Source organism: Orcinus orca, chromosome 14 (assembly GCF_937001465.1).
Source record: "Orcinus orca chromosome 14, mOrcOrc1.1, whole genome shotgun sequence".
Taxonomy (NCBI): domain Eukaryota; kingdom Metazoa; phylum Chordata; class Mammalia; order Artiodactyla; family Delphinidae; genus Orcinus; species Orcinus orca.
In genome coordinates, this window is record NC_064572.1 from 60,411,627 (window position 1) to 60,436,757 (window position 25,131).

The 25,131-nt window shown below is 45.4% G+C and overlaps 2 protein-coding genes across 3 annotated transcripts; one reads left to right on the top strand and one right to left on the bottom strand.

Annotated features, from left to right (window-relative positions):
• Nucleotides 1–7,957: 7,957 nt before the first annotated feature.
• On the top strand, nucleotides 7,958–15,129 carry PGAM1 (phosphoglycerate mutase 1). Its single transcript, XM_004268403.3, has 4 exons — nucleotides 7,958–8,219; nucleotides 12,093–12,367; nucleotides 13,063–13,243; nucleotides 14,034–15,129. The coding sequence occupies exons 1-4, from the start codon at nucleotides 8,081–8,083 to the stop codon at nucleotides 14,201–14,203; spliced, it is 765 nt and encodes a 254-aa protein (XP_004268451.1). The 5' UTR covers nucleotides 7,958–8,080; the 3' UTR covers nucleotides 14,204–15,129.
• A 1,778-nt stretch (nucleotides 15,130–16,907) lies between these two features.
• On the bottom strand, nucleotides 16,908–25,079 carry EXOSC1 (exosome component 1). 2 transcript variants are annotated; one of them, XM_004268404.4, is made up of 8 exons: nucleotides 24,993–25,079; nucleotides 24,770–24,885; nucleotides 22,907–22,981; nucleotides 21,332–21,420; nucleotides 20,514–20,547; nucleotides 19,959–20,009; nucleotides 19,745–19,829; nucleotides 16,908–19,409 (listed from the first exon to the last, which is right to left on the bottom strand). In XM_004268404.4, the coding sequence occupies exons 1-8, from the start codon at nucleotides 25,021–25,023 to the stop codon at nucleotides 19,303–19,305; spliced, it is 588 nt and encodes a 195-aa protein (XP_004268452.1). In that variant the 5' UTR covers nucleotides 25,024–25,079; the 3' UTR covers nucleotides 16,908–19,302. The 2 variants fall into 2 exon arrangements, with proteins under 2 accessions (XP_004268452.1, XP_033281588.1); XM_033425697.2 differs by lacking the exons at nucleotides 22,907–22,981; nucleotides 24,770–24,885; nucleotides 24,993–25,079 and having other exon boundaries at nucleotides 20,510–20,547; nucleotides 21,332–21,377.
• Between the last annotated feature and the right edge of the window lie 52 nt (nucleotides 25,080–25,131).

Sequence of the window (25,131 nt, forward strand, 5' to 3'; positions counted from 1 at the left end):
TGTGGCGCGTGGGCTTAGTTGCTCTGTGGCATGTGGGATCTTCCTGGACCAGAGCTCGAACCGGTGTCCCCTGCACTGTCAGGCAGATTCTTAACCACTGCACCACCAGGGAAGTCCCTCTGGTCCACTCTTGTGTCACAGAGCCCACCACAGTGTCTGGCACATAGTAGGCGTGCAATACATTTATTTGCCAAATGAATACATGACATTATTTGAGCTCAGCTAGAGGCACAAGAGAGGTTTGGGTAAATCTTTGGGGAGTCTAAGAAGATGTCCCCTCATAAGGGGGCTGTCAGAGGGCTATCTTTCTTTTTTTTTAATAAGCTGACCTTTAGATATATAACGAATTTTCTTTCTTTTTAAAAAATATTTTATTTATTTATTTATTTGCTTACTTATTTTAGCTGCACCGGGTCTTAATTGCAGCATGCGGGATCTTTAGTTGCAGCATTCGGACTCCTTAGCTGTGGCATACAAACTCTTAGTTGTGGCATGCATGTGGGATCTAGTTCCCCGACCAGGGATTGAACCTAGGCCACCTGCATTGGGAGCGTGGAGTATTACCCTCTAGGCCACCAGGTAAGTCACCATCAGAGGGCTATCTTTGACGAGAAGGTGAGTTTTTTTTGTTTTTTTTTTTGCGGTACGCGGGCCTCTCACTGTTGTGGCCTTTTCCGTCGCAGAGCACAGGCTCCAGACGCACAGGCCCAGCGGCCATGGCTCATGGGCCCAGCCGCTCCGCGGCATGTGGGATCCTCCCGGACCGGGGCACGAACACGTGTCCCCTGCATCGGCAGGCGGACTCTCAACCACTGCGCCACCAGGGAAGTCCCAGAAGGTGAGTTTTTGAAAGTAAAACTGGCAAGGTAGATTGGGAACAGATCCTCTCTGGCCTTGAGGGCCAGGCTAAGGGGTCTGAATTATTTTTTTTTAATTTTTTTAAACTTTATTCTATAAATTTATTTATTTATGGCTGCGTTGGGTCTTCGTTGCTGTGCACAGGCTTTCTCTAGTTGTGAATAGGGGCTACTCTTTGCTGCAGTGCGTGGGCTTCTCATTGCGGTAGCTTCTCTTGCCGTGGAGCACAGGCTCTAGGCACATGGGCTTCAGTAGTTGTGGCACACAGGCTCAGTAGTTGTGGCACACGGTCTTAGCTGCTCCGCGGCATGTGGGATCTTCCCGGACCAGGGCTCGAACCCATGTCCCCTGCATTGGCAGGCAGATTCTTAACCACCACGCCACTAGGGAAGTCCCAGAGGTCTGAATTTTAACAGGAAGTTTCGGAAGCATCTTACACTCATGATCCTGCTGAGTCCTCACAACCAGGCTGTGCAGGAGGTGTTATATTGTCAACCAAATAACAACAATAAACACACACACACACACACACACACACACACACACACACAAGGCTGCAAATAAGAGGAGAGTTTATTTTGTTCTTAAGAATTGCAATTCTAGAGACACAAATTTGGGTGAAACCTAAAGAGTGTTCCAGGGAAGGGAGTCAGGGGCTTTTAAAGGCAAAAGCCACAGGCTGCACTCTGGCACAAGAAAGGAGATGTTTGTCCTTAAGGGATAGGCTGTCACAAGTGCTTTAGGGTAAGGGTCTGATAAATACCTTGAGTTTCTGGAACATTGGGCAGATGTCCTGGATGCCTGCATTAAGGTAATAAGTGCTCAGAAGGTCAGATTTCTATCCAGGCTTAGACATGCATAAGTCACACTTCCTCAAAGGCCTCCCAGCTCCATTTCAGAGTGCTGTCTTAGCAACACTGACTCCATTTTGATTTTCCTTTCACATCGTTATCCACATTTTACAGATGGAGAAACCAAAGCTGTGGAAAGTCAAGTAACTTGCTTAAGTTCCCAACAGCATTAAATGGTAGAGTTGGAATTGTAACTTACTTTTCTCTCAAGTCCTTTTCCTCATGACCAGCTGGTTACAAAGAGATGAAAGTAGCCTAGTTCTCACATCCAGCACTCGCAGGCTGGTTGGGGTGGCAGCAAAAACACCTGGTGGTGATGATCAGTGCCGTCATCCAGGTACACCCAGGAGGACGGGAGCCCCGAGCCCGGCTGGGTGTGGGCAGGCCTCAGAGGAGAGTCAGGGACAGCTTTCAGGTAAAAGGTGACAGTCTTGGTCTATTCGGGCTGCTATAACAGAACACCATAAACTTGGTGGCTTATAAACAGCAGAAATTTGATTTTCACAGTTCTGGAGGCTGGGAAGCCCAAGATCAAGGTACAGGCAGATGCAGTGTCAGGTGAGGGCCACTTCCTGATCCATGGACTGCTGTCTTCTTGCTGTGTCCTCACATGGCAAAAAGGGCAAGGGAACACTGTGGGCTTTCTTTTATAAGGTTCTAATCCCATGAGCCCTCATGACCTAATCACCTCCTATAGCCTCCACCTCCTAGTGCCATCACATTGAGGGTTAGGATTTCAACAGATGAATTTAGGGAGGACATAAACATTCAGTCCATTGCAGTGACATTGGAGCTGCACAGTGACTTGAAGTTGACCTGAAAGGAAAGTTAGAGGTATGGGTCAGGCCAAGGGAACAGCAGCTGCAAAGGCACAGAGGCTAGGGGTACCATAACATGTTTGCTCTAGAGGTGGGCACCAGTTAGAGACTACTGCACCAGTACAGGCAAGAAAGAATGAGGTCTGACACCAAAGCAGTGGCAGTGGGAGCAAAGAGGAGAGGACAGATTGAAAAGTATATTTAGGAGGTGGAATGGGCAGCACTCACTGACTGACCAGTTATGAGGGATGAGCAGGGTTGCAGTGTGCAGTTGTGCAGACTGTGGACTGCTCAGTTTCCCAGCTGAGGGATCTGAAATCCCATCTTCATTGGAGCCTGTCTAGAAGAAGGGTTGGTCTTTTTCTAATTAACCAAGACATCATAGAGACTAGCAATAGCCCTTGAAAGGAGGAAAAATTACTCCCAGAGAGGTGACATTCCAGAATATTAGTGGAGGGTGTCTATGGAAGACACCACCTCTCAATAGCTGAAACAAAAAGCTGACTTACTTCAGGAAGACAGAGCACTGTCTGTGGGGCAATCTCCTTGAGTGGAGCAGGGAAGTGACCCTCTATGCGGTGCTGGGAGGTGTGAAGGTCAGTGATGGGCATGCGTAGAGAAGGGAGAGTTTAGGGATTGGTTGGTGAACTGAAGTGTGGCTGTTGCTGATTGGCTGGCTTACAGAAGAATGGTCACCGAGGCAAACTGTCATTGTTCAATTAAAGGGAGATGAGTTATCATTGCTTAAATGGTTAACACCCTTTGGGGTGGTTACTTGTTGCCATGGCAACAGGACAGTCTTTGGGGTATGAGAACTTTTTTTTCCTCAAGTGACAGCTGGCTTAAACCTTTCACCCCTCCCCCACAGGGGCGTTTTACTTTAACGATGGACCATGTTTCTCAAGGGGTTAAATCTCCAGAGGGATTTAGGGGCTGTTTGGGGCGAGACACCTGCCTGGTCCAGGCAGTGGCAATAAGGTCCAGTTTCTGTCATCTCCCTCCAAATCCTGGGCCTGGGGTGATCCCAATAAGGGACAAGGGAAATTAGTTGTATAGCAGGGGAAGGTCCCAGCCTGCGGGAACGTCACGTGTCAAATCAAAAATAAGACCTAGGAGTGAATGAAATTTTATCTGGGCACCTTACTGAGGACTATAGCCAGGGAGACAGCCTCTCAGATAGCTCTGAGGAACTGCTCTGGGAAGGTAAGGGTGGAGCCAGGATACATAATCGTGTTTGCTGAAAAGACAAAACAAAAAGCAACCCCCCCCCCAAAAAAAAAACCCATGTAGTCAAACATCAAAAGTTTACTGCTAATCACAAAAAACAGACATCTCAAATTAATGAGATGTCTGTTTTACACTTAGAATTTAATCCAAAGAAACATAGTAGTCTATGTTTGGGAAACTGGGAAAACAGTTTGATGTGAAGGAGAATAGACGGGTTGGCTTATTGCCCTGTTTTGAGCATTTTTATCATCATAGTTCTCACACACAGGGCCTAGAGGCAGAGGACCTCGTGCACCCCTGGTGGTTTCTTTTCAGAAACTGAGAGTTCCATAATCCCGGGAGAAGGGTTTTTACTATGGCTGGGCTGGACACTCAAGTCTGAAGCTGGGTTTTGAGGTTGGAGAAGAAAGGGTTTTGTCAGGGGAGCTGTAGGAAGCCAGTTCCAGCCAGTTCCAGCTCTATCTTCAGATGGCAACTGTAGAAGGCTGTGAAGCATGTGTTTTACCCTTCCTTGAAGCCCTACTTCCTCTCTTAGAAGCTCAGAGTCTTGAGACATGAGCCACAATCATCTGGGCTCACTTTCCAAGGCAGGAGTCCTCTCCTCCTGAGGCACCAGCTGAGCTGGGGAGATCTGAGCATCACGCCATGAGTTTGCAAGATGTTGAACAAATAAAGACGTGGTGTCCTGATGGGGAGCCCTGTGGGCTGAACGGCAGCCGCCTGCCCCACCTTCCACCCAGCAGAAAACGCGCTTCGCCCCACTGGGATTCTAAATCGGGTCCTTCACTGAATGTTTGGTACTTGATAAGGGCGTTACCCTTCTGCAGAAAAAAATAAATGGGAAGGGAAGCTTGAGAGAGGCCTTTATTATTTTAAGGGACGAGCAGGGGCAATAGGGCTGTGATCACTGATTATCTGAGTTTTCGTAGCAGCTGAACCAACAAGCTTGGTGGTTGGAAGCTGTTCGAGTCCTGGGAATTTCCTTGAGGCCTGAGGAATTAGAGCACTGAGCTAGAAGGGAGGCTGTCTGCCCTAAGAGTTCAGGGATTAGAGGTTGGCTGGGGGCCCCAGGAAGAGATGAGAGCTGTCACTGATGAATGTCCCTGACCAGGAGATGAGAGTAAAGAAGGCTCTGGAGCACAGGCCCCCACCCGCATGCGCCAGGCAGGAAGGAGGGCTTATTTGGCCATAGTTGCTCCCTGCCAGGCAGGGAGGGAAGGAGGTGACCTGTTTGGGAGCTGTGCAGTGGGTCCCTCAGGCTGCTCCCCAAGCTGCCCCCAAGCTGTGATCAGAGCCTTCACACTGCTCGGTTCTCAGGTTATGTGAATGCGCTCCTGTATCCACCCACTTCTTTAGAAGGGCCCAGGGATCAGCCCCGACAAATGTCTGTGTGTCTTGTGTTCAGGAGAGATAACAATTAAGATTTAAAAAAAAAAAAGTAGTAGAGGGCAACATACACTGGTTTATCCTTACCCTTTACTGTCATTTGAGAAATCTTGGTTTGATAGGCTCTAAGCTTCTTCCCAGATTTGTGATGCTCTGGTAGATGCTGAATGAATCCCAATCTCTGCCCAGGAATTCTGGCTTCCAGCTGCAAAGCCTTCACAGTCCTCACGTGGCTCCCCCCAGCCCCCTTCTTTTCCAGACTTCTCCAGGCTCCTGCCTTTCCCTGACACAGCAAGCCCCAACTTTGGGGCCCTTCTCCGTGGATCGCCTCTGACTTCTCACTTATGAACCCAGTCCCCTGCTCATCTCCTGTGCTTTTGAAAGGCTCACCTCACTTTCCTCATCTGTTACATGTGGACTGGAGGTGGCTGGAGGTGGGGACTTGCAGTGGAGAATTATCAAGGTCTCTCCTAGCTCTGACACTCAAGGACACTCAGGGAGTTGGCCATGGGCAAAGGCATCATGCTTAGTGCTTGTGTATGGGTGTATAAAATAGAGATGCAGTACCCACCCTCAAGGAGTTTCTAGTTGAGTGGATCGGACACATACATAAAAAAATCTCTGATGCTCCAAGGTAGATATGCTGTGAGTTACCAGAGCTCCTCAGAATTCCAAGGAGATGAGAGATCCCTCCTGGAGGCAGAGGGGGTTGGTGAAAGCAGTAAAGTAGGACTTCCCGGGCTCTTTCCCAAGGCTGGTGGCACAGAAGCCCTTGGCCTCCTGCCCAAAGTATCCTAGTTATCTGCTCAGTTCCAATCCCAGGGGGCAAGGGATCCCTTACCAGGCATCCTCCTGGAGAGAAAATCTGTCCATAGACCCTCAGATTCATATGCTCTAAATCGGTACCTCATTAAATCTTTTTTGTCTTCTTGATCACATTGCTAATAGTATTTATTATTAATATGTTAATAATACATTATTATTATTTATGGCTATTTGCTGGTGTGAAAAACCCTGGGAGGGCCTGGGCATCAGTACTGGGATGACCAAGCAGAAGGAATGACCAGAGGGAGAACTTCCAAAGAGGGATTCTTCCAAGGTCCCCCATGTGGGCCATGCCAGGAGCTTGAACAAGGAAGCCTTCCAGGACAGCTTGCTTTGCAGCCCTGGGAGACTGTAAGCTCCAAGTGCAGCTTTTAGTGCTGGACCGCATCCCAGTCACCTTCCTGGTCACTGAATTCCATCTTCTCCCAGCTGCAGAGGAGGAAGGTGTGGCTAGAGTGCATGCTAGGCCACTGCACTGCCTGGGTTTGAGTCTTGGTTTCTTCTTCACTTCTGCTCCGAGCTGTGACTTTGGACAAATTATTTCCCCGGGCCTCAGTTTCTTCATCTGTGGAATGGAGCTATAATAGTACCTATATTATATGAATTGCTGGAAGGTTGAGATAATACATTAAAACGCTTGACACGCTAAACTTTCACAAACAGTAGATGACATATCTAAAAGCCAGTCTTATGTATTTTGGTTCATGTCATTCCCAAAGTGCCTTTTCTCTGCCTCTCAAAACCTTCCCACTCTTCAAAGTCAATAAATGCCTAAAATGCATCAAATATGTGGAGGCCGCAGAGAGTAGTAGGTCAGATAAGCGTGGACTTGGGAGCCAGCCATACTAGGCGTGAATCTTGGTTCCTATAACCTTAGACAAATTACTTCATCCCTCAGTTTCTTCATCAGTAAATAGGGACACAATAGTACTAGCCTCATAAGATCATCATGAGGATATGAGGATTAAATGAGTTAATGTTTGTAAAGCACTCATAACACTGCCTGGCATGTAGTAGGTGCTTTACGAGTGCATGCTAAAAATTTTTCTATAATCTGTCAAAGTATAGCACACGGCACAATTTCATTGTTAGCTGTTTCCATGTGGGTCTTATTTGCACTCCACCTGCTATGAAGGGTAGAAAACACATTCAACCCATCTTTGACCCTAGCCCACTGCCTGATTCATGTTTGGTGCTCAATAAAGTGGCTAGATTGAAATAAACCAGGAAAAGGGGCATGGGCACCAGAGAGCTGTCCAGATAAAGCAGATACTGAAACTGTGATTGGGTGTAGGGCAGGCACAGGCAGTAACTCTTCTCTTCCGGGAGTGTTTGATCGGCCTAGAATTTGCTTCACTGTGGTTGGTCCAGGAAGCACTGGCCAGAGGCTGTGAGAAACTAGAAGAAGGTGGGACAAAAGGCCGTGTGTTAGATAAAGAGCGTGGCTTTCGAACCAGCAGTCAGGACCCGTGTCGTTATGGAGATTAGTGTCCATGGAAATGAGATAGAAACAACCACCATTTACTGAGCACCTTCCAGGTAGATAGGCACCAGCTAAGTATTTACTACGTCCATTTACAGATGGGGCTGAGCGAGGTTAAGCGAGATACAAAGCGAATAAAATGGAAGAGTGAAGATTGGAACACAGGTGTGTGAATCACACCCTGCGTACGGATGGGAAAGTGTGACCTGGCCGAGCCAAGCGCGATTCAAATAATAAAAGACCATTTGATTACAACGAAGGGCTTATGAATAACGGCAATACGACCACACTCCGGCCAGCGGGCACAACCGGGAACAGCCCGAAGGTCCCACCTCCCTTCGGCGCTTACGTGCGCTCCGTGACTACCGCGGCGGACACGGGGCCGACGACGGAGGCCGCATGCGCCCTGGCGTCCTGGAGGGCGCCCCTCTCCCTGGCGGCTGCAGCGTCCGCACGGGGCGCATGCGTACATCCGGCGGGCGGAGGACGGCCCCGAGCCAGTGGAAAGATTTGGCCGAACAAGTGAGCGGGAGCGGGCCGTTGGAGCGCGAGCGCGCAGGCGCGGCCGGGGTAGGGCCGCGACTCCGGAATCTCGGTGAGCCCCAGTCTGCGCCGCACCCCGAGCCGCAGCCATGGCCGCCTACAAGCTGGTGCTGATCCGGCACGGCGAGAGCGTGTGGAACCTGGAGAATCGCTTCAGCGGCTGGTACGACGCCGACCTGAGCCCGGCCGGGCACGAGGAGGCGAAGCGCGGTGGGCAGGCGCTGCGAGGTGCGGAGAGGGCCGGGGCAGTGGGTGGGGGCTGCGAAGGCTCGGGCAGGCGCCGCTGGGTGAGGGCCGCTTGGCCGCCCCCGCGCCCCCCCGGAGAGCCCCTTCTCTCCAACAGTTTATTTTACAGTTGAAAAAATGGGCCCAGGGTGGGGGATTGACTTGCTCAAGGTCACCCAGCGGAGTGTGAGGGGCAGTGCCAGGAAGAGGACCCGGGCGGTAGCCCCGCAGCTTACTGCGCTCTCCACGACACAGCCTTGAGAAAGTCCCCTTTTTCCTAGTCCGAGCACTTAGTAACTCGGGGACGGGTTGCTAAATGGGATGCCCGGTGTCTTCCAGCAGCTGTAACCAAGCCTACTCAGGAGGATGCTGGGGATCCTGGTGAAGCGGCAGGCCACATGCTTCTCCCCGCTGCGGGGGAGTGACGCGGCCCCCGGGGCCGGGGAGGGGCGGGGGGCGACCAGCAGGGTTCCAGGTACAAAGACATCCACGTGCTTGTGTAGAATGTTGTTTACCAGCATTCCGCAAATCCTGTGTCCAAAATGCGTCCACAAATGTAATTGAGTAAATGAATGATTTGAGTAGATCCTCTTCACAGCCCTATAAATTATACAGGTTTTATTCCCCTCCTTCCCATCCCTCCCTGGCCCTCTTTTCTAGTTGGGAAAGTGAGGATTGGAAAGATGACTTGTCCAAGGTCACATCTTATTCCTAGTCTGCCACCCTGGCCTCTGTTCTGGGGTTGAGTACCGGGTAAGTGCGAGGAACTGGTAGGCTGTTAGGGGCAAAGGTGGAAGTGGCAATGAGATAAGCTGGCTTACCCAGGCTTGCCCCCGCTGGCAGACAGCTCTTTGTGATTTTGAAGCGCTAATAAGGAAGCATTCCCTGCTGCCAGCAATTCAAAGCGTCTCTGGACCGAGGAGGTGCTTCCACCAATCCTTCCCTGCTCCCTTTTAACCTCTGGACAAAGCAGCAGCCATTAAAAAGGGTCACTGATTCCTGGCTGATGTGAATCAGGTATTTGGCCCCAGTTTGCTCTCTAGCTTCTTGCCTTCACTGTAGATCCTTTAGAAATGAAGCAAAGGTTCGGAAAGTATGGGAAATGTAATCCTGCTGGGGATGTGTGTGAATACTTTGGGATGGCCTGGTGTGACCTCATACCGGTTAGGAGAGGCCAGGATAGGGAAAGTGCTGGTAAAGGAGGCCATTTTCCCTCCTGCTGTCTGGCAGGAAGAACTGTATGGGTCTGTGGTGGTTTGCTGATGACTAGCCTAGGACAAAGCAAATTGCAGCTGTCCTCTAAGACTGATCAAATGCCTTAACTTGTAATATCTTAAAATAACAGACCCTATTTCAGTTTTTAAGTAAATGTTAGTAGCATTAGTTTCAAAAGAAATCCCATTTAAAATTTTAATAACTGTTTAGGGGCATCACAGATGATGAAATAAAAAGTGAAAGACCAAAAGCAAAAACTGAATGATGAAGACCATATGAATAATCTAATACTGTAAAAGACCTAAAATAACATTAAATTCACTAGGGCTTTAAGTATTATAGGGTTTATAAAATCTTGAATGATTTCAGGAGGAAGCTACCAAGAACTGAGTTTTCCCATGCCGTCTTGCTCCTGGGGGGCAGATGGAGTCCACACTGCACACCACCAGCTAACCCCATCCATGGGAGTGGCCTAGACTATGCTTTTGTTTGATGGCCAAGTTGAAGGAAGAGGATTTAGAGTTCTCTGTTAAGAGTTGTAAGGGGAACTGCTCTTTTCCTCGGGGACTGACTTCCGTACCCAATGTGCAGCACTCCATTGCAAGTGGAAAATGCCGTGAAACAACCAATAGCTTTTCGGCATGGGAGCTGAGGCTTGCACTGTGGGCACTCAATTCCCAGTGACTCCCGTTTATTGGGGAGCCATTCCTCCCCATAAGATTAGGGAGGGGATGGTAAGTGAGTCTACGCGCACTTGTCAGTGAGCCTTAGTGATGAAATCTGTGTCTTTTCCCTTGTGGATTGTGGTGAGTTTCTTGGTGATTAATTCTCCCTTCCCCCATCAGTGTAGTTCTTACGGGCCTTCTTCTCAGTTGAATGGCTGGCAGGAAAATTCACTTCACATTTCATTAATTACTGTTGGCCACCTCAACATGAGGCAATGCGCAGGAAAGTTTGTGCTGAATTTCAAAGAGGGCCTTGTAGCCTCATGGAAGAAAACAGGAATGTTTTCCTGGTCCACTACTTAAGGAAAGGGCCATCTCCCCATTAAAGTGGGAGGGAGAATAATCGTTTGTGAAACATGAAGACAAATAGTTGTAACTTACTGGTTGGGCCAATATAACTTGATACCACCCCTCAGTAACTGCTGTGTATGGAGGAGAGGTTCATTTACAAATGCATCAGACAGTGCACAGCATTTGCTCTTTCTCCAATGAGTGGCTTCTCTTAAACTTGGTTTAACAATTGACGTAGGTAGATTATATTCTCTGGGTAGTGAGGTAATTTGACGATAGCAGAAAGGAACTGTGGATGAAGAGGTTGTGATGTGATTTCCAATACTCTAGGGAAGGTATAATTTCATGCAACAAACTAGTTTTATCAGCATCCTCTAAGAGCTCTTGCTGTGTCCTGATTGTTGAGAGTTCAAAATCCCATTTCTCCTAGACCAGAGGTAGAGAGGACTGAAGTATGTTAATAATCATCAATCAGAAGTGACAGTTCTAACTAAAATACAAACATCAGGATCCTTAGAAATTAGCAAACTATGGAGATAGCTAGAGGTGGTGGTTATGAGTTAGATTTTTAAAAAATAAATTTATTGATGTATTTATTTATTTTTGGCTGCGTTGAGGCTTCGTTGCTGGGCTCGGGCTTTATTTAGTTGTGGCGAGCGGGGGCTAACTTTTTGCTGCGGTGCACAGGCTTCTCTTGTTGCAGAGCACGGGCTCTAGGCGCACGGGCTTCAGTAGTTGCAGCACGTGGGCTTTGCAGTTGCGGCTCGTGGGCTTTAGAGTGCAGGTTTGGTAGTTGTAGCTCGTGGGCTTAGCTGCTCCGCTGCATGTGGGATGTTCCCAGATGAGGGCTTGAACCCAAGTGGATTCTTAACTACCGCGCCACCAGGGAAGTCCCCTGTGAGTTAGATTTTAGAGTCATACTACCTGGGTTTTAATCTCTTTTGTGTAATAGCTGTGAGCTCGGATAGTTTGCTTAACTCCTCTAGTTTCTATTTTCACCTGGTAAGATGGGTTGTAATGATGTAACCTTATAGGATTGTTATGAAGATTAAATAAAACACATACAAAGTACTCAGTCCAGTGCCTGACAGATGGATGGTAAGCTCTCTATAAGTACTAACTATTATATTTATTAAAAGATTCCAAGTTTTTTGAATCCTTACCTTGAAAGAATTAAAGCAAATAAATTCTTAAAGTGTGCTTAAGCACAGCACTCTGGGGATTAGGAAAAGTAGCCCAGATCTCAGGTTAGCTGGTTGACAGTACATTTGGGCCTTGGGTTAGATGAATTATTGGGGAACCACTGGGAAGTATATTGTCAACTGCAGCATAAATCAACAGATTTTATCTTCCCCGAAGGCAGAATATTGTTTTTCCTGCTAGGGTGTACAAAATAAAATATTTAGCCAAATAATTTTCATTTGGGTTGTCTGTACGTGACGAAATTTATATGTAAGAAAATTCTGGCTCTAGGGAATTCCCTGGTGGTCCACTGGTTACAACTCTCACTGCCGAGGGTCCGGGTTGAATCCCTGGTTGGGGAACTAAGATCCCACAAGCCACATGGTGCGGCCAAAAAGAAAGAAAGAATTCTTGCTCTAGAGTGGACCTGATTAGCTTATCACTTTGAACTTATAATTTCCAGATGCCGGCTATGAGTTTGACATCTGCTTCACCTCAGTGCAGAAGAGAGCAATTCGGACCCTCTGGACAGTGCTGGATGCCATTGACCAGATGTGGCTGCCAGTGGTGAGGACTTGGCGCCTTAATGAGCGACACTATGGGGGTCTGACTGGCCTCAATAAGGCAGAAACTGCTGCCAAGCACGGTGAGGCCCAGGTAAAGATCTGGAGGCGCTCCTATGATGTCCCACCACCTCCGATGGAGCCCGACCATCCCTTCTACAGCAACATCAGTAAGGTATGGACAAACGGAGGTTTGGCTCGCTCCACCCAGGACTAGGGTGTTAGAATCTGGGCTTCACTCTTTTAGCTTTTATTAGGGTCTGCCTAGACCCACTGAGTTTCTAATTTATGATAAAATAGTTACTTGTTTTTTTCTTTTCTTTTCTTTTCTTTTTTTGGCTGTGGGGTTTGTGGGATCTTAGTTCCCCAGCCAGGGATCAAACCTGGGCCCTCGGCAGTGAAAGCACAGAGTCCCAACCACTGGACCACCAGGGAATTCCCTAAAATAGTTAATTGTAGTCCCCTTTCTCCAAGGAATGACCTCCACTTGTTAAAAGATTTAGTTAAGAGTTTATGTTGTTTATCTAAAAAGAATATATCTTTTTTACATCTACTGCCATGTTTTAAAAAAACCCATCCATAGCTGATAGGGCCTTCCTAAGCCAATTGCAAGATAAAGTGAATTGGTTAGAGCCTTGTAGCCTACCTTTTTTTTCTCCTTTCCTAAGTTATGTTTCTTTTGAACTGTCAGTCTTCCCTATAGAGGGTAATGGGGGAGGGAGGGGCAGGATAATAATTATCCCCTTTCCCAAGCTCTCAGTACCCTGGTGAGAGACTTTCAACCATCACTTTGATCCTTCAGGGGATGAGAAATAGGCAGAATGGATGCAACTGGTAATAACTGATACGCTTGGATTTTTTGTTGTTTAGGATCGTAGGTATGCAGACCTCACTGAAGATCAGCTGCCCTCCTGTGAGAGTCTGAAGGACACTATTGCCAGAGCTCTGCCCTTTTGGAATGAAGAAATAGTTCCCCAGATCAAGGAGGGGAAACGAGTACTGATTGCAGCCCATGGCAACAGCCTTCGGGGCATCGTCAAGCATCTGGAGGGTATGTACGTTTTTCAGAGGGGCCCTCAAAGAGGGCTAAAGCAGAACTGTCACTAATCTGGACTTATTTAGTACGAAGGAGACCTTCAGGAAAGGGCTGGACATGTTGATAGCCTTAGAGACAGGCCAGATTGTCTCCTAGTAGAAACACACTTTCTATCCTTGTCTCTCAAAGCATCCTCTGCAGAAGCAGAGGCGGCCAGACCCCACTGGGTGCTTATTGCACATGCAGAACCTCAGGTCCCACTTCAGACCTGACTGAGAAGATGCATCTATCACCCAGGTAATTCAGATACACATGGAAGTTTGAGATGCCCACCTCTAGACTAGGATTACCAGTCGAAACTGCTGATAAAAATCCTTCTTAATCACAACCTGGTACAACTCCACAGATGAATCTCAGTTTGCATCTTAAATTGTTTCACCCAAGGGCCTAGAGGCCCAGATGTGCTGAGTTTTGGCAGCCTGGATGGACTACATAGGACATTTGAGATATGTATAGTCCAGCTTTACTATGGGCTTCCAGATCTCACTTTGGGAGACATACCTTTCATCCATTTTTCTTGCTTTTCAGTGACTGAGAAATAAGCTACGGGGGCATTCCTTGGGTGAGCGATCTACTATAACACAGATCATTACTGTTATGACAAATACCAGAAAGGTTGTCTTGTTTTAATTCCTACGAAAGTCCTTGGAGGACCTGTTTCCCCACCCGGAGAATGAATAGCAACGCTGGAGAGGTCTGTGGATTCATATCTTGCTTGACTGATCATAGCAGGGTGTATTTTCAGGTCTGTCCGAGGAGGCTATCATGGAGCTGAACCTGCCGACTGGCATTCCCATTGTCTACGAATTGGACAAGAACTTGAAGCCCATCAAGCCAATGCAGTTCCTGGGTGATGAAGAGACCGTGCGTAAAGCCATGGAGGCTGTGGCTGCCCAGGGCAAGGCCAAGAAGTGAGGTCGAGCAGCAGATTACTTTCCCAAGGATTACCCTTCCTCCCAAGCCCATCCATTCCTCTGCACCTCTCCCCTGCACACGTCACACTGACGACATCTGTAGGCATCTTAAGCTGTAGCTGCGGATGGGGAGCAGTGGCTCCCAATTTCATTTTAGCCATTTTCTCTCTTGCACCCACTCCCTTCATACAGTCTAGTCAGAATGGTACCTCTGGGACATGGACCTCAGTCCAAGCCAAGGGAAGACTTATCCAAGAGCGTTGAGAGGTAGTAACTGGGGCGGGGCGTTGCTAGTGGTTTGTTTATTACTAAGGACCTGCTTGAGTAGGGGATAGGGAGGAACCATGCCAAGGTGTGACCAATGAGGAGAAGCAAGAGTGCCTATTTGTGTTCCCAGAGGCTAGCTGGGCACTGTTCTGTTCAGGTGACTGGGGGCTCTAGTCATTCCAGTGGAAGATGAATGTAACCTGCATGGTGATTCAATCAAACACTTCCTCCCTGACTCCAAAAGATTGGGATCAATCCTGAATGTTTATGTGTTGCATTTACTTTTACAAAAGAAAAATTTATATGTATATATAAATAAATTAAAAAAAAAAACCCTTCTGGGGTTTCTAGTGGCGGTTGAAATATTCCCACATGTGGTCATCAGAAAATGAGCCATTCCTTACACCGTCATGGGATAAGCTTCTTGACTTCTAAGGTGTAGGAGCTCATCCTGCTGTGTGTTTTAGAATCCCTCCCCCGCCTTATTGTTTTATGGCAGCGGAATGCCTCTTGATCACATCCAAGTGTGTCTTTCACTGTGCCTGATTTCTGAACCATGTTCCAGTTGCTTGGCCCACCACTTAGGCCCAGTACTCATTTGAGCATAACTGTAGTAAATCTTTTTTCCAGGTCAGTATGATAAAGGAGTGATGTGCAATATTTTCTGTGTCATGTGTGGTATGTCTTATCTGAGGAAATCAACTCAAACATTCAACTTGAAATGTCTCTCATTACCCAAGTCCTTGTATGACAGATTAAGAGCTTTTAGGACAACCAGTCACAACTTTACATAGCCTGGCCCAAGTATCATGTATCTCATTGGGTTTTCCGTGTTGGAGAGCTGAACGCTGTATTCCTGTTGCCTCTCTACAGCTCTTGCTCAGTGGTGCTGGTTACCGAACACTGTAAAATCAAATTCTGAAACTAGTATGCCCTCTTTAGAGTAAGGTAAATGCTTGTTTACTAGACTTAAAAAAGCCAACCCTTTTTTTGTTAGTAACTTTTAAACTTGATTCACACCTTTCTTTTTGGCCCCTAAAATTTTAACCCTATCAGTCAACTAATTAACATCCTCAAAAGTTACACATGCAGGAGAAAAGGGATATACAGTCATCCCTTGGTATCTGCAGTGGGGGACTGGTTCCAGGACTCCTGTGGATACCAAAATTAACAGAAGCTAAAGTGCCTTATGTAAAACTAAGTAGTACAGCTGGCCCTCCGTATTCACAGGTGTCACATCCATGAATAGGGAGGGCCGACTAATTATATACGTAATAGGGAAGGGGCACTACTCACATTTACCTTTTCTCTAAGGCCTTTGAAAAGATCACTGGAACATGAGAAAGCCCATAATGCCTTTCTCTTCTAGTAGGAGCAAGTAACACCATCTATAAAGCTCTTATGAAGTGCCTCTATGCTAGCCATTGGGTGAGTACGTTACCTACATAATCTCCAATCTTGACAACCTCTGAAAGGGCTGGTATCCCCAGTTTACAGAAGAGGAAACATGCTGAAAACGATAACAGAAACTTGCCAGAAGGTACACTACTAAGCACTGGAACCCAGATGAATGTTACTGCAACTAAATCAAAGATTCTTATTCTAAAATTTAAGTACTTGAAGACCTTTAGTAATTTAAGTCTCCAGTAGCCTGGTGGGATGTTAGTTTACTTAGCTGGTACTGAATCTTAGACCAGAAGTTGGTAATTTTGTTTGATCAAGTGCTCTTCACCCAAATCAGGCTGGATCAGCTTTGATTACTACTACTCTATGTCCTGACATCACTTGAGTTTACAGCAGTCTCCATTCCTTGCAACTTAGACTCCTGGCTAGAACTCCTGCCTTATGGGCAGGAAAATAACAGAAAGCCATCCTCATTTACCATTATGGCTAGGAGGCCAACAACTACTATCCCTCCAAGACAGTGTCTCTTGGCCAGAGTAGCACATCAGAATCACCTGTGGAGCTGAACAAACCCTTAACACCCACAGGTTCAACCATGAGATTCGTAAGCAGGGCTAGGGCACCTGCAGTCTTTTTTTCCCCTGCACTCCCCCTGCTACCCCTTTACCACTTACAGGCAATTTTGAAGTTCACCTAACCCAGGCTGAGAACCACTTTTCCAAGGCACAGAAAGTATATCCTCCCTGTCTCTAGATTAACAAATATCACCATTACTACATATCAATCACTGTTTGGGCATAGCTATTCAGTCAGCTATGAGTACGCTCAAAAAATTTTTATTGAGCATTTGCTACGTGTTAATCACAGTACCAGGTACTGGAGATTTGAAGATAGAGAAGACAGCATGCTGCCCTTAAAGCTAAGGTAAGTAGGGGAGACACGCACACAACTAACAAACATGTAATACAATATTGCATGGTTAAGGGTGAGAAAATCTAACCTGGTTCGCAGCAAATCAGAAGGCCATTACCCAGTTGTTTCAAATGTTCTTCTTTATGACACTTTTTAAAATTACTGTTTGAAATTATAACATTTCCGTATTTGTTTACTTTTCATTTGTCTCCCCTCCCACCAATGGTCCCCCCCCACTAGAATGTAAGCTCCACAAGGAAAGGATTGTATCATGTTCACTGCTTTACTCCCTAGTTCCTGGAGCAGTGGTGGGCAGAGGAGTTGCTCAAATATATTTATATAATGAATGAATGATGTCCAACAAGCACTTATAATTAATTAACCAATGTCAATTTGGAGAGCCTCTAATTGCATGCCTGAGGTTTCTGTTCAATACTTGGAAAAATGAGGCACCATGGTACAGAAGGAAGGGCCCAGGCTTTACAGTAAAGCAGATCTGAGTTTGAACACTGTTCTGCCTCTTGATGTCTGTGAGATTTATTAATTTTTCTAAGCCTTAGTTTACTTATCTGTAACATGTGGAAATAATTGCTACTTTTCCGGGTCACTGTGAAATTCAGAGATAACGTAAGTAAAATGGCTAACACTGTTGAGAAAATCAATTGGTAGCATCTTTCTGCAAGGCAATAAGGGAGAATCTAACCAAAAATTTAAATGTGCATATTCTTTTACTCAACATTATACTGCTAGGAATCTGTTTTGCAAAAGAATCATATGCATGCACAAAGATATATGGTATAGGGATTTTCCCTGCAGCACTGTCTGTAAAAGAAAAAAAGTTTAAAAATATCTATCAATAGGAGACTGATTATATCAATACAAACTACACTGAAGTATCTAGCATTAAGTCCTGGCATTTAGTAGATACCTGATAGAAGGCAATCAGTTATATAATAACAACAATAATATATAACAGTAATATTGGCGTGTACTAACCACTTTTATACATTTCCTCATAATAATCCTATGAGGTCATACTATTCCAGATGAGGAAACAGACTTAAAGAAATAAAAATAATTTGCTCAAGTATCAGTTCAACATCCTGATTGTTATAGTACAGCATATTATTATTTTGCAAAATGTTACCACTGGCGGAAACTGGAAAAAGTGCATAAGGGATCTCTGTATTATTTCTTAAAACTGCAATTACTTACAATTATGTCAATAAAAATTTCAATCAAAAAAAACAAAACGGGCTTCCCTGGTGGCGCAGTGGTTGAGAGTCCGCCTGACGATTCAGGGGACACGGGTTCGTGCCCCGGTCTGGGAAGATCCCACATGCCGCGGAGCAGCTGGGCCCGTGAGCCATGGCCGCCGAGCCTGCGCGTCCGGAGCCTGTGCTCCGCAATGGGAGAGACCACAACAGTGAGAGGCCCGCGTACCGGAAAAAAAAATAAAATAAAATAAAATAAACAAAACAACGTATAACCCGGCTTAAGGCAACGAGAGGACACAAACCCAGGTGGGATGACTCCAAACCTTACCCCAACCATTCTCACTTCACAGAGAAGACATGGGCTCCCTAATAACATCTCAAGAAGTGACATAATTCATCTCTCCTTTCATTCTCTCTGCAACCTCCCCATGCTTAACCCTCATCCTTTGCTTGTCCTCAAGCTTGTGTGTACATTCCTGATTCTGCACTTTGCTTGGGCTTCTCTCTCTGCTCTGAATATCTTCACCTCACTTATCTTAGTTCTTTAATTCCTCTCACTTCATGTTACAAATCCTTTCCTGGCCACTTCACATGATAGTGTTCTGTACCTCTTTTCAATTCAGATTTAACATTTCCTGGAGTATCTACTGTATCAGTAATACTTTGTTTACCAAATTACTTTCAGAATTACTAACATGCTACCTGAATCACCACATGTGTCCCATAATTTTCACTAAACCATAATCTCTCTAAATGAGGAAATGTATATAAAGTACTTAACCTAGTGCCTGACACATAGCAAGTACTCAATAAGCAAAAGTATGTACAACAGAATATACAAAAAAGATTGGCAATTAGGCGTTGTCTAGAGCAAGAAAGCACGTAACACATGTCTGTTAATCGGTGCCACCAGGCAAGACCCTGCTCTAAATGTCATGACACTGTTTAGATTCTTTTCCCTACTCAATGTAACAGAAACCATAAAATTCTTTTCGTAAAAATGTTTTCTTTTTCACAGCAAAAAATACATATTTATAAGACTGTCAGAAAGAACAGGCTATTTCCACCATCATACAGTTGGTTTGCTGGTGCCTCCAAAAGAGAAATTTATCACTCAAGAGGATGAAATCCACTGAACGATTCACAGGAAAAATGTTTTGCCTATAGAGTAAGATTTTTCTAGAGGTGGCTGCTGGCCAGCCCCAGGTGCCTGAATGAAGACAACAGCACCCTGATGTCACGTTCACACATGTACTCTTGGAAAGAGCTTACTCCTGTGCATGGGGTAAAGTGTGGCTTCTTAGGTCTGTAAGAATTCAGGCTGTACTCGGGCCACTTTCCGGAATTCTTTAGTGTGGGTCTTAGGGCACTGCATCTCACACCAGCTGATGGGAACCATCTGGACACCTGGAAGGGAAAAGGTGGAGTTGGAGATGGGACCCCAAATATTTGCTTGAGACCCTTCTCTTTTCAGCTGGGTATGAACTGAAGTGTCACCAAGCTGCCTAGTGAACCTCACCTCATACAGAAAAAAACCTTGTTTATTCCACTGATTTATGGAGTGAGTGCCTCTTTTCCTTAGATTATATAAGGAGAATCATTCTAATCTCAGTAGTAAGTATCTACACTAGTATTGCTTTTTAGATAATTAAAAAACAAGGGAAATGAGGGAAAACAATGGACTAATCCCAAACCCTAGCTCCCAGGTAAAGGTAAGCATGTGGAAGCATGGACAAACTCACCCGATTCACTGTGGGCCACCACCACTCCCAGCTCATTTTCAGCAGTGGTTAGGAGGTAGTTGGACTGCGCATCACCTAGGGAGATCTAGTCACATCACACTGGTAAAGGAAAACAGAGTTATAAGCCATCCCTCCCATAGCCACTTGAGTGGTTTCTCTACTTCCATTTCTTCTTTTGACAAAGGACCACAAGTCTGAGGGGAATAAAGGATACCACTTTGGCCAAGACAATGTCCCCTGGGCGGAAACTCTTATAAATTTCAACCTGTAAAGAAAGAACAGGAGTGTTAAGTGAAAGCTCCGAATCAGGTCTACATGAAACTATTAACACCCCTGGCAGAACCAGTCAACTTCTAATCTCAGAGGGTGGAAGTCATCACTACTCAAGTCAATCAACAACTTTTATTGTTTCTGTGGCATCATCACATAAATGAAAGATTTTGAACTCAGTAACCTAATCAGGAATCTGACTTGGACAAAAGTACTATAGTTGCTCTGAAAGGCTCCAGAGTAAGTCTGAGGAAACAGCAGTGAATAAATACGTGGCTTCAAAGGCAAAGAGTAAACTAGCCCCTCTCTGGTCAACAAAGTGAACAAAAATGATATGAAGAGGAAAGGGACAGTGAAGTGAATTCCACACCTTCCAGAAGGGAACACCTTAAAATTCCTTGGACTCCACATTTCCATAGACCTTTCAAATTCACTGGAATAATTTAAAAGGATTGAGATTCCTAAAGCCATGAAAAAAAAAAAGAACCAACCAACAAACCTTGTCTTTTTCAGTAGCTCGGACGTCTTCCTTGCTATAAAGAAAAAAGAATTAACAGAAAGGTTAATTATCTGTGAGAAAGAATTATCCTGCAGACTCCTGGCAGACAAAGAGCTACAACAGCAGAGAGAACAAGTCCTAATGGGGACCCAGCGGCCACCCAGAGGAGCAGGGTGAAGATGTATCCCTAGTCTTCTCCTGGAGGAGAAAACCACATTTCCCATTCTTGGATCACACAGAGCAGCAGTATCAATACCTCCCACTAGAGAAAAGTGGATCAGATTTAGCTGGGAAGGATAAGGAACTTCACTGCCTTAGGAGAGCTTGAACAGAAGCACCACAGAACAACACAGAATCCTGACGGTGGAAAGAGCCTCAGATGTTAAATTATCTAGCTCATGAGAATTGTTTGTCCCTTCTCAAGAATCCATAGGAAAAAATTTACCATTTCACCCACTACCCTTTTTATTGTTTTACAGTCCTTGGGTTTAATTGATATTAAATTCAAGAAAGAAAGGTACTTCCTAAAATGCTTTCTACTTTGTTTGATATGAATCATCCCTACAATGCTAATCTCCAGCTTAGCTCAACCCTTTTTGTTTTATTTAAAGCCCTATCTCATTAATATTTTCCTTTTGTCCTAACTCACATGTTTTAACGTTTTCTTTGGCTACTACCTGGGGAGAATCAAAGCACAAAGGAAGAGAGAAATGGGCAGGAATAGAGAATGTAATTGTTCCTAAAAATTCCAGGCTCCCATTCTATCCTAACCTCATTCCAGGTGCTGAGGCAAATATGAAGACAAAAATACTTCTTACCGGATAGTTCCTCGAAAAGAGTTCTTAAGCGGTGTGGACCCCACATATAGGATGTGTACTTTGGCAAAGCGTGAATTGATGCTAGAGACCTGTGCAATAGAGAAAAGAGCAGCACTAGAGTGAGTATTAGTCGTTGTCAGCTGAAGGAGGCGGGAATAAACTAGGATTTTGGTCCAAGCAACCCTACTAAGTATAGAAGTTAAGACAAGTTAACTCCTACTTATCCCTGTATAAGTCATATTTGTAAAGTGGAATAAGAGCCACTCTGGCCACTTAATAGAGTTACTGTGGAAATCAAATAAGATGGAATAGGTTTTGAAAAATATACAAGTCTAACATAAATACACAAGGGTATTTATAGTATATAGCAAATCTAGCTAGACCTTTAACAGATCTTACTATGAGCCCTGTAGTGTGAACAGAATTTAAGTCTCCATTTCAGCTGCTGCATAATATTTAGATCACTGCCTCTCCAGTTATTTTCAAAATAACACATACATTCTCTCTCCTGTTCTGTTTTTTTTTAAATTTGGCATGCTTCGCAGCTTGCGGGATCTTAGCTACCTGACCAGCGATTGAACCCACGCCCTCAGCAGTGAAAGCTCGGAGTCCTAACCACTGGATCGCCAGGGAATCCCCACATAGATTTTCTGCTGGAGAAATTTATAGAGAAAAACTAAGAGCTGCAAGTTAATTTAACTGGCAGAGAGTGGGGATGGGCAGGGAGTACTGCTATATTATAGTTACTGACCAGTACCGCATTAATGTGTACTTTCCCTCAAAGACTATCAAATCTTTTTTTCTCTGCAGAAAGAGTTGTTCAAAAATGGGCCTTCTGGGACTTCCCTGGTGGCGCAGTGGTTGAGACTCCGTGCTCCCAGTGCAGGGGGCCCGGGTTCAATCCCTGGTTGGGGAACTAGATGCCACATGCATGCTGCAACTAAGAGTTTGCATGCCACAACTAAGAAGCCCGCATGCTGCAACTAAGGAGCCTGTGAGCCACAACTAAGGAGCCTGCCTGCCACAACTAAGGAGCTAAGCCACAACTAAAGGAGTCCTCGAGCTGCAACTAAGGAGTCCACATGCTGCAACTAAGGAGCCCACCTGCTGCAACTAAGACCCGGCACAACCAAATAAATAAATACTAAAAAAAAAAAAAAAAAAAAAAAAAGGGCTTCCTTATCACCCTTTGGTGCCCGTCTCCCAGACAAAAGTAAAAAATTACAAACTCAGGGAATCAGCTCTGTGAAAGAACTATGCAAGCTTGAACTTGACCTCATTGATCATTATCCTAGAAATCTCTAGACCAGCATAGTCCAGTAAAACTTTCTGTGATGATAGAAATATTCTGTGTTGACCAATATGGCAGCCACCAACCACCTGTGGCTACTGAGCACTTGAAATGTACCTAGTGGAAGTGAGAAAATAAATTTTAAATTTTGTTTAATTTTAATTTATTTAAATTTAAATGGCCATATGTGGCTACTGGTTACCATATTGAACAGTGCAGCTCTACAATGATCATTATTTCAGCATTGGACAGTATCCTAAGCAGGGAGGTTAGGACCAACTTACCTTACAGGTTACAATAGCTCCCACATCTGGCAGTAATTGGGACTCTGTTTCTCTCATCACAGATATGACAGGAAGCTACAGAGAGAACAATAAAACATGAATATCCTTGCTAAGTCTTGGGTAAAAGTGTCTGTGGCTTGAGAATAATATAGGAATGCCATGGGCCACAGTTGAGGTCACAAGTGCAGGTGGACTACAGATTCATTTGCAGTCCAGAGCAGAAAGCCTTAGACATTTTAGGCTATAGGATGGCCAAGGGGCCACAGGAAGAAAGCTGCTAGAAGACATAATCTAACCATTTCAGATGAGTTCTAAGTTTTCTGGTGATTTTCTTAGAGCTTTTTGGCATACAACTATATTGCCTGTAATCACAGATAATGTGACTCTTTCCTCCAAAGTTATACCTTTCTTTCTGTTTGTCATTTTATTGGACAGGCTAGAATTTCCAAATAAATGTTATATAATAGCATACATAATAGCACCTTGTTCACTATGCCTCAGCTCTCCTGGCCTTTTTTCAGTTTCATGAATTCACTAAATTTCTTCCCATCTCAGGATCTCTATTCAACCTGTTCTTTATGCTCACCCACTCAACTCTTATTTATCCTTTATTCAGGATAAATATAAATATTCAGGTTAAAGATTCAGGTTAAATGTCACTTCTGACTAGGGTGGGTTTGCCTATTACATGTTCTCATGGTACCCCGTAATATGCTTTCAGAGCAGGAATCACATTTGTAAGCATACATTCATTTGAGCATATATTTGCTTACAGTTTGTGTTTGTGCCCCCGATAAGAGACCATGTGTATTTGGCTCATTACAACATCCCTAGAGGTCAGCACTGTGCCTGGCACATGAAAATGCTCCATAGATAGCTATATGTATAGCTATGAAATGAACAAACTTTCAAATCCTAAGGAAATTCCCAAATTGATCGAATAAAAAGTCTCTCATTTTATAGATGAGGAAGAACCTAAAACCAGAGGGTTTAAGTTTCTTATCTAAAGCAGAATCAAGGTTTAGTCAATACTGAAGTGTTCTAACTCTGAATCCTCTTTCTACTACGCTCCTTTAAGCTGCTCCTTCAAGAACTGCTTATCTGATCCTGAGCTAATCGTGGATCAGCCTCTGGAACCAGGGAGAATAATATTACTCATGCATTCAACAAACATCTACTGAGCATTTATCTTGTGCTAGGCGCGGCGGTTATGGAGTCTACGGGAGAAGGGTCTAATGGGGAACTTATTGATATAACTGAGTGTTTAATTACATGCTGAGCTAAGTGCTTAGAAAGGGAAGAATACAGCTCTTTGTGAGTGCTCAACAAAACAGACAAAAACAAAACTTTTTTCGACTAGTGGCTAGGACAGCTTCTTTGAGAAAGTGATACTAGTGAGGCTATCTGAAGGGTAGGTAGGAATTGAATAGGCTAAGGAAGAGAGGAGCGTGTTCCAGTCGGCGTGTGTACAAAGGCTCTGTGGCGCACTGGCGACACTGAAAGAAGCCAGTAGTACTAGATAGCAGAGGGTGAGGCGCGGGTAGCGGAGCGAGATAAAGTCGGAGAGGTAGGCGACATTCGGACAGGATTCAGCTCACTGCAGGGCTGAGCTCGCCTCCACTCTTCCCCCAACTTGCTTCCCCGAGTGTCAGCAACACAACCAAGCCGGACCAACAAAACTGTTCTGTGATGGCTAAGTGCCCGGCAGCGGGGACCACAGCTGTTCAAACTTAAGAGACCAACTTCTTTTACTGAACGAGGCACTGAAGACGCGCCCGCAGGTCCCCTGCCTAAGAACTGCGAAATCAAAGGCAGCCTAAGAAAAAGGCAGAGACGGAGAAGAGGGGAAGCCGCCCCCTTTACCGCGCCGTTCTCGCTGCTCTTTATCAGGCAGCCAGCAAGCGACGAAAAGATGTAGCCATGCCGGGTGTAGGTGCCGCTGCCGGGGCTGCCCTCTTCCAAGTTACACAGACGTTCGCCTGCGGAAAAAACGCTGCATCAGCCACGGGTCCGCAGAAGCTGTTGGTCGTCGGGCCTTCCTGCCTCCGTCCCTGCCCAGGATTCGCTCTGGGCACCGCTGACTTACCGGGGATGCAGTACCTCACGGGTGGCGCCATGACTGCCCCTGTCCCAAGTCCGGAGGAAAATGAAGCCGACCTCTCATTGGCCAACATCCAGGTGCAGTTCCGCAGTAAGAAGCGTGACAATTGGTGAGCTTTATCACG

Bases quoted from the DNA above. Each gene is read 5' to 3' on its own strand.
- EXOSC1 (XM_004268404.4), bottom strand. From the start codon at position 25,023: ATGGCGCCACCCGTGAGGTACTGCATCCCCG. The intron at 22,982-24,769 runs GTAAAGGGGGCG...TTCTCTCTGTAG, and splicing joins AGAGCAGCGAGAACGGCGCG to CTTCCTGTCATATCTGTGAT. The intron at 21,421-22,906 runs GTAAGTTGGTCC...TCTATTGCACAG, and splicing joins GAGCTATTGTAACCTGTAAG to GTCTCTAGCATCAATTCACG.
- PGAM1 (XM_004268403.3), top strand. From the start codon at position 8,081: ATGGCCGCCTACAAGCTGGTGCTGATCCGGCACGGCGAGAGCGTGTGG. The intron at 12,368-13,062 runs GTATGGACAAAC...TTTGTTGTTTAG, and splicing joins TCTACAGCAACATCAGTAAG to GATCGTAGGTATGCAGACCT. The intron at 13,244-14,033 runs GTATGTACGTTT...GTGTATTTTCAG, and splicing joins CATCGTCAAGCATCTGGAGG to GTCTGTCCGAGGAGGCTATC.